Below are 8,535 nucleotides of genomic sequence, written 5' to 3' on the forward strand. Positions count from 1 at the left end.
TTTTTTTTCTTGATCTTTTCAGGGTACGAACTGACTGTACGAATGGTTCAAGGTACAAACTAGGTTGCACCCAGGTTGATCATAGTTTCCGCAAACATTTTAAAAGGTTAGGGGTTAAGGTTGATCAGAGTTTCCGCAAACATTTTAAAATTTCCGGTAATGATCCTAAGAGATTTTGTTTGTTTGCGGAATCTATGCTCTAACCCTAACCCTCGCTGATCGCAGTTTCCGCAAACATTTTTCCGCAGTTTCCGCTAACCTTTACCCTACCTGAATACTGAAAAAGTTTGGGTGTTCATCAGGACAATTATCGTTTCTAGCACTAGTTGCTACGTTCATCTGATGAAATTGAAAGTGAAATTAACAACAAACAAGATGGTTCATTGCTTCACTAACCATACAGTAATCTATGCTCTAACCCTCGCTGATCGCAGTTTCCGCAAACATTTTTCCGCAGTTTACGCTAACCGCGGTTTCCGCTTACCCTAACTCTAACCATAGACTAATCTATGCTCTAACCCTAACCCTCGCTGATCGCAGTCTCCGCAAACATTTTTTCGCAGTTTCCGCTAACCCCAACCCTCGAGTTTGTTTCAAATTGTTTGGGGAAACTCCGATCAGCGACTTCGGGTTTGTGCTATTAAACTGCGATCAGCGACTTCGGCTTTTTTTAATTTTTTTTCTTGATCTTTTCAGGGTACGAACTGACTGTACGAATGGTTCAAGGTACGAACTAGGTTGCACCCAGGTTGATCATAGTTTCCGCAAACATTTTAAAAGGTTAGGGGTTAAGGTTGATCAGAGTTTCCGCAAACATTTTAAAATTTCCGGTAATGATCCTAAGAGATTTTGTTTGTTTGCGGAAACTCCGATCAGCGACTTCGGCTTTTTTTAATTTTTTCTCGATTTTTTCAGGGTACGAATTGTTCAGGGTACAAATTTGGATGATGCATCCTTTAAGTCACAGGTTAATCAAATTTGCTTTGATATACATTGATTACTATATTAAAAAGTTGTTTTTATGCATACCGTACTAGTTTGCAGGTCATTTTTCTAGATTAAATTTATAGTTTGAATAATACTGCTGAAACAATGCGAGGTCGAGGTGGACGTTCAGGCAGAGGTGGGATGGGGCGTGGACCAGCAAGGGTGTTTGTCCCACATATTCCATTTGACTTTGTCATGTGTGAACAGGCTTTTCCCAGAGTGAAACCTGCACCAGATGATGAACAGTTCACACAGGTAATATGTTTATTTTTGTTTTTTTTTTACTCAAGAGAAAGTTACGGTAATTTACAAAGTTTTATGGTACCGGTACTGGTAACTCAGCAAGAATCTCCAGCAATTAAATGACACTGCAAAGCCTATCTTGCTTGGCAAGGAAATGTTTCCCTGATTAGCTTGATACAGGCGATGCTAACTAACAAGAAGCAAGACATATACAGTGATGCTAATAATTTTTTACCTTAAAACTTTTTATTTCAGAATGTATTTTACTTTTGAGCAACACTTTCTAAAATTGCCTCGTTAGCTCAGTGGTTCTGCGCCGGCTCAAGATCACGCGGCGCAAGTTCGACTCTCTGGGTGTGTGCTTGAACAACGTGCTTTCAGGACTCCTCTCCATTCAGCGGCACCTAATGAATGGAATAATTTCCCGGCAACAACACTTTAACAATTGGAAAACTTCACTCTGCCAATCTCAGTAACGGCCCTGCGTCAAGAGCCTCTACATTCTACAAGTATGCAAAACTACCGGGAATAACCAATCAAGGCTTTGTCAGTCCGAGGATAAAGATTCAAGACCAACCAACCAACTGACTTGATCTTCCTAAAAGATCTTCAGTGACATCAGCTTTCATTTTATATGTTTGTGCAGGCTTTGGTAAAACGTAGTCAAGAACTGACAGCTTCTGCTCAAGACCAAACAACCATTTTAAGTTTGGTTACCAAAGTAACCAATGCTTTCGACTCTCTGATTGTCACAACACAATCTGAGGTTCAAATTGAGGAGTACAGACAGGTATTCAATTTTAATTTTGTAGAATTGTTCTGTTTTCAGATTTAAATTATTTTACCACATACAGTCATACACGTACAGTACACTGTGCAGGCAAAAAGTTTAGAAACTTTTCGAACAAACATCAAAAAGTAGGCTATTATTGGTTTTTCAAATTTTTGTTGCTGAAACTTCAACAAATTTTATCAAAAAAAAACTTGCTTTTGAGTTTTTTTTTTGAAAAGTTTCTAAACTTTATGGCTGTACTGTGCTTTTACATAGTTCTATTCAGCTTGAGTAAATATTTTATTAAAATGTACCAGCCTGTTAAGCTATCCAAAAAAATTCATAAAACTACTCAACAGACGAAGTCGTATCACCACACTCAGTGCTTTTCTAATTGACAGGTGGGATCTTTCAAAAAGGGAACCATGATGATTGGAAATGTCGTTGCTGACGTTGCGGTTATTCTCAAGACTCTTCCAACCAAGGAAGTTGTCAGCAAGCTTGCTGAAAAGGTGAAACAACCTTTTTAAGATATTGGACTTTTTCAGTTTACTTATTGTTGTAACAATAAACCTTGCTTATTATTACGACTACTTTAAACTGCAGACAATGAATCAATGGAAAACAAAGAACGGATTTTCTTAGATCTTATTCCTTGTTTGATTTTTGTAGCTTGTTGAGCAAATGAAAACCAGCGACCCATCTGAAAATTTTGAAATCGTGGCAACGGATTCTGGTTTTGAGATCAAATCGCAAAATGCCACGGTTAACATACTGATAGCAACAACTCCACAAAACATGCGAAAACTGGAGTCAAACCTTCATATGGAACAAAAAATATTGCAAGCGACTCTTGCTGCAATTCGTCATGTTCGATGGTTTGAGGAAAATGCTTTTCACACCAAGTAAGTCACAATAGTTTGTACTATGACACACGAGAATGTCTTCTGTCATGGTGTGGACCGCCACATCCAAAACTTGGAAAACTTCCAACAAAGAATTGAGGCCGCCCAAGTGAAGGGCAGCTGCATTGAAATTGAAGAAATTTGTTTCTAGTTTTGTAAGCTCACATTGTGATATCTTTTTAATGAAATTTTATTTATTTTCTATTAATAAATCGTTTATAAGTTGGTCCAAGGACTTTGTGTTTACCCTGTATGTTTGCATTCAGTGTGAAGATGTTGGTGCGTGTGTTAAAGGACATGGCTCGTCGGTTTGACGGTCTCAACCCATTGACGCCGTGGATTGTTGATCTTTTAGCCCATCATGCCGTCATGAACAATCCCAACAGACAACCATTGCCGATCAATGAAGCTTTCAGGTGATGGTTGCATTAATTCGCTTTCCATTAATTGGCAATAAAAAAACAAGAAAATTTTCAGAAAACTTAGGCTATCAGTACACTTTAAAGTTGGCTAGCTACCCCATAAGAAGCCAAGACTAAAAACAACACGAAGATCTTTAAGTTCTCAAATCCTTGGATGGACCATTTAATTCTCAAAAAAAGTTAACAGGTATGTCAATTCTCTAACACCTTTTAGCATTTTTATCGACAGTCTTGTCTTTTCACAATGTCCGTTCTCCGTTAGAAAATCAATCGAAACTACTTTGTTTTGCAGGCGCTGTTTGCGGCTGCTTTCTGCCGGGTTTTTCTTGCCTGGTTCGGCAGGCATTGTTGATCCATGCGAAAGTGGAAATGTACGAATCCATACTGTCATGACGTTGGAACAGCAAGACAAGGTTTGAAATATTGACTTCTTTTTTTCTGCATCTTTGTTTCAATGAAACTTTAACCGGCAAAAATCTTTTCAGCTAATTTATTTGGCAAGCTTGTGCTTTGCTATGTAAAAATTTCAAGGTTTTAGCGTCTTTCTCAGTTTGATTGTGTGTGCGACAGTGTGCGCGCCTATTTGACTGGCGCCTAACTGTCTGCGCCTAAAAGACATGACATTCATTTTGTTTTGTGTTCATTATGGCAACATACAGGACAGTTGCATGGTTAGTGCGTACAATGCGAATTAATTTGTAGCTCACAGACATGATGTGCCGAGTGAGGTTATGTAACACCAGCGTTCATGTTTATTCAGGTCTGTTACACATCCCAAACCTTGCTTCGTGTTCTCGCTCATGGCGGTTACAAAAAGATTCTTGGATTGGAAGGAGATGCATCGATTGCCACCGAGGTATCGGTGTGGAACGGCGTGGTGGTGACTCCTAGCGACAAAGCATACGAGAAGACGGAAGAAAAAGAAGAAGAGGCTGCAGACGAGTCCATGGAGGTTTCACAGGAAGCTTCTTGAAGCATCTTTTCGGGTTTTTATTTCAGGAAAAACAGTTGTGGTTTAGCTGCTATGGCATACTTGTTGGATATGGACATTATTCATTCGTTGATAACTAACATTCATTCGCTGTTGTTCGTAATTTACAGTTGTCATAAATTTTACTGGACTTTGCACTGAAAAGACTGGAATATGGAAAAGTATTCGGTCCGTATGCAATCCATACAACTACTTAAGCAGAAAAATATCTTGTGCTCAAACTCCTGTGATGTTCACTGGTTGTTGCTTATGTCGGAAACGTTTCGAAACCTGCCAGAATCATACTGAAGAAGTAAGAAAGTGCCAACACTTCACAATTAAAAATATTATTGTCTTGGTCTGCAATTGTGTTGAACACGACTTTTTGTTTAATCGTGTTTGTTTGAGAGTTGTCAAGAAGTTTTTCGTAGTGATGCAGATGATAGTTAAGTTAGGTACATCTGTCTCGATCAGTGATTAAGGGAACGTTCAAATATTACGTAACGCCTTTGAGGGGGAGGGGGGGGTTTATGCAAAGCGTTACGTTAGCGTCACATCGGGGGGAGGGGGTTCAAGCAAAACGTTACGTAACCCTTTCGAGTACGGAATGGTAGTTTTTTGTGCTGAATTCGTAGTGAAAAAGCGTTACATGGGGGAGGGGGGGATTGAAAAAAGCGTTACGTTGGCGTTGCATGGGGGAGTGGGGTCAAAAATTCGGAAAAAGGCGTTACGTAATATTTGAACGTTCCCTAAGTTATAAGTTAACTTGTAAAGCGGTGGGATGGCGCAACGGATAAGGCGTTATCTTTCCAATTATGCAAAACCTGGTTCCACTCCCGGCTTATGCTGGTTGTTGACAAACACCGCTCACCTCTACCCAGGGTGTAATAAATTGGGTGAGCGTAGTTGCTGAAGTAAAGGCGGCCGAGAGAAAGGAACTGGCCACCCTTCTCTCGTTAGTGCCGAAGGCTTAGTTTAGTACAATGAGAACCTTATCTTCTCATTCCCCGATGCTTGAATCAAGTATGGGACCCACCTAACTTGTAAAGCCTTTCGTGACTGATTTAAATAACACGGAAAGCCGTTGTCTTTAAATCTGACGATGCGATCAACCCCTCAAGATTAGAATAGCCTTTTATTTTAGATCTGGCGTCTTTTAAACAACTTGTGCTTGCATTTTACGTCATCATAGTATTTCTTTGTCACAAACGCTTGTAGATGGTAGGCAAATGTAGCAAACACTGGCTTGAAAATGAAAAACAATAGCAGAATACCGGGCCCTCTCCATTTTGCTTCAAAAAAAGTTGGTCTTTGTTTCGAAATATCAGACTTCTCCAATGACTCCTCCATTTCTCTCTATCGTAAGCTTTTTCAAATTCTACATTCCTTTTGTCATATTATCCTTCACATGTGTCTTATGTTTTTTTAGTCTTTTCTTCCAGTCACTTCCTTATTCCAAACTCGCTTTGTGAAATTACCCTCATCCATTAAAGATTTTTTATTTTGTCGAAAAGCGTCTTGCCTCACATCATTCGAACCATTCTCCATTCTCGTTTTTATCGTTTGCATTTACTTGATATCTATTTTCTTCATCGTCCAGCATTCAGCTCTACAACGCATTACGCTTTTTACACACGCTTTGCATAACCTTCCTTTTAATCTGCGAAAAAAAATTCTGCTTCATAGTGTGCCTGAAATTTCTTTTGAATTTTTTCCAACCTGCACGTATTCGAAATCACATTTCTGGTCACACAATTAAATCTCGAATAACTCCCCGCTGAAATCAAACTCTCAATAAAATACGTAAGCTGGTTTTCAAAAGTGTGTGCCACACTTTATAGGCTACCTAGTTAGAAACAAAGCAAAATACAGTAAATTTTTTTTATCTTGAAGGATACAAATAGGATAAGCAAATGACTTATCCTTATACCAACAGGTCCAGACTCAATAGCCTGCAGCCCTGCAAGATTCGGAGAAAGTCTACAATAACATTGCTGTCACTACTGTAGAACAGGGCCAAAGTAAGAAAACTTTTGACCCAGTGGGCCCACCAAAGTCAAAATCAATAAAGGCCGGATTCCCAAAGAAAACAACCTAAAAAGGCAGGGCACTGCTTCAAAGAAAGTAAAAGTCTGGTAATTCAAAAAAAGAAGTAGCTAGCCTACTTAAGGTCTTTAGCCTATAGTTTTCTACCAAAAAAAATTATCTATAAAATAGTCTGAAACTAATGCAAGCGCATAGCCTAATAGGTAGCCTGTACTTTTCAGTTTCTGCCCCCATCTCTCCTTTTAAAAAGAAATCACGGCTCCTAAAATCTTTCAGTGTGCAAAAATATCCTTGGATTTCCCAATCAATGCCACTGCTATTGAGAATAGTTTCTGAAGCAGTGAAGTCTTTTCATTTGTAGCAAAGTTTATTGCGCTCTATTTGAACAAATCCACAAATGCAACCTTGAATAGCATCTGCACGCGACTTTTTTGCTAGACTTTGAGTACCGATATTGGGAATTTAGCAACATAATCCGCATTTATTATGATCCGTAGCTTGCTGGAGTTTTTCTGGAGAAGAATGAAATCCTCGAGAGATGGGCTGAATATATCAGAGACTTGTTCGACGATGCTCGTGGAAACAAACCTGCGATATCGAAAGAGATGGATGGACCACCGATTCTAGGAATTGAAATACGTCACGCTATAAAGAAAGCCAAATTGAAAAAAGCTGCAGGCCCTGACGCTGTGCATACAGAAACCCTTATGGTTTTAGACGATTTTGGAATAAAAAAGTTGACTGAAATCGCGAATGAGATTTATGACAGCGGAAAAATTCCGGAGGACCTATTACAATCGATCGTCATCACATTACCGAAGAAACCCGGGGCGATTGATTGCGAACTACACCGCACAATCAGTCTAATGAGTTATGTCACCAAAAATTTTCTGACCGTTTTACTCCATCGACTACGCAGATGCATCAATCCCGAAATCTCAGATGTGCAATGCGGATTTGTGAAAGACAAAGGAACTAGAAACGCCACATTCCTAATCAGAACACTTGCTGAGAGGTCCATAGAACACAGGGAAGTCCTGTACCTCTGCTTTATGGACTACAGCAAAGCTTTCGACCGCGTTAGACATGAGCCACTCATGGAGATGCTTGACAGCTTAGACACAGATGGTAAAGACCTCCGACTTCTCAGAAATCTCTACTGGGATCAATCAGCAGCAGTCCGGATAGATGGCGAGCTGAGCAAGTGGACACAAATTCGGAGAGGTGTTAGACAGGGGTGCGTAGTTTCACCTGATCTTTTCTCACTCTACGGCAAAATGATCTTACGACATCTAGATGACGAAGAAGGCGTCTCTGTAGGCGGACAACACTTCAACAACATAAGATACGCAGACGACACAGTACCCTACTAATCGCCACATCAAACTCCAGTTTACAAAATTTACTCGACATAGTCATTAAACACAGTGAGAACCTTGGACTTAATTTGAATGCAACAAAAACCTTCTGCATGACCATCTCATCAAAAGAAATAACTCCAGTATGCACTATCAAAATACAACAGTCTCACACAGTGGCGTAGCTAAGGGGGAGGGGGGGGGGGGGTTTTGGGGGTTACAACCCCCCCCCCCCCCTTTGGCACGCGTGTGACGTCACGATATTGAGAATGATGCTTTCAGTCTAATAAAAACTTGCCTAGTTTTAAACAAAATTGCATTAAAAGAGCGAGTTTTGCCAATACCAAACATTCAAACATCTCAGCCAGGAATTAGCAACAAGAAAACACAGAGACTTAGCTTTATTTCCAAAAAATGCCGAAGAAAACATGATCTTATCCTTTTGTTATGCTACCAGACAGCACCATTTTACAGGAATATTCGTACCCACATTTTTGTTGAAAATGCTCTCAGAATGCACCAAATTCAAAGTAATTTTTCAAAATTTTCTGGGGGAGGCCCCCCAGACCCCCCGCCGCTGGGTGGTCAAAACCCCCCCCTTTCAAAATTCCTGGCTACGCTACTGGACTCTCACAAGTAAATACTTTCAACTATCTGGGTTCTATGGTCACTTCGAATGGTCGATGCCGGAGCGACGTAAAATCAAGAATTGCACAATCCAAACAAGCTTTCATCAAAGTGGACAAATATACTGAAATCTAATTCAATCTCTCTAAACACTAGAATAAGAATTTTACATGTGTACATTTGGTCAGTTCTGCTATATGGCTGC

General features: G+C 39.8%; 1 protein-coding gene across 1 annotated transcript; it reads left to right on the forward strand.

Moving 5' to 3' along the window:
* The first annotated feature begins 1,038 nt into the window (after positions 1-1,038).
* Positions 1,039-4,692, forward strand: LOC145784262 (interleukin enhancer-binding factor 2-like). The gene is made up of 7 exons (XM_082596050.1): positions 1,039-1,242; positions 1,877-2,020; positions 2,404-2,514; positions 2,675-2,907; positions 3,174-3,323; positions 3,622-3,742; positions 4,090-4,692. The coding sequence occupies exons 1-7, from the start codon at positions 1,093-1,095 to the stop codon at positions 4,300-4,302; spliced, it is 1,122 nt and encodes a 373-aa protein (XP_082452176.1). The 5' UTR covers positions 1,039-1,092; the 3' UTR covers positions 4,303-4,692.
* The last annotated feature ends 3,843 nt before the right edge of the window (positions 4,693-8,535 follow it).

The sequence above is a fragment of the Aplidium turbinatum genome, chromosome 15, assembly GCF_918807975.1.
Source record: "Aplidium turbinatum chromosome 15, kaAplTurb1.1, whole genome shotgun sequence".
NCBI classification, from domain to species: Eukaryota; Metazoa; Chordata; class Ascidiacea; order Aplousobranchia; family Polyclinidae; genus Aplidium; species Aplidium turbinatum.

Bases quoted from the DNA above. Each gene is read 5' to 3' on its own strand.
- LOC145784262 (XM_082596050.1), top strand. From the start codon at position 1,093: ATGCGAGGTCGAGGTGGACGTTCAGGCAGAGGTGGGATGGGGCGTGGA. The intron at 2,515-2,674 runs GTGAAACAACCT...TGATTTTTGTAG, and splicing joins TCAGCAAGCTTGCTGAAAAG to CTTGTTGAGCAAATGAAAAC. The intron at 2,908-3,173 runs GTAAGTCACAAT...GTTTGCATTCAG, and splicing joins GAAAATGCTTTTCACACCAA to TGTGAAGATGTTGGTGCGTG.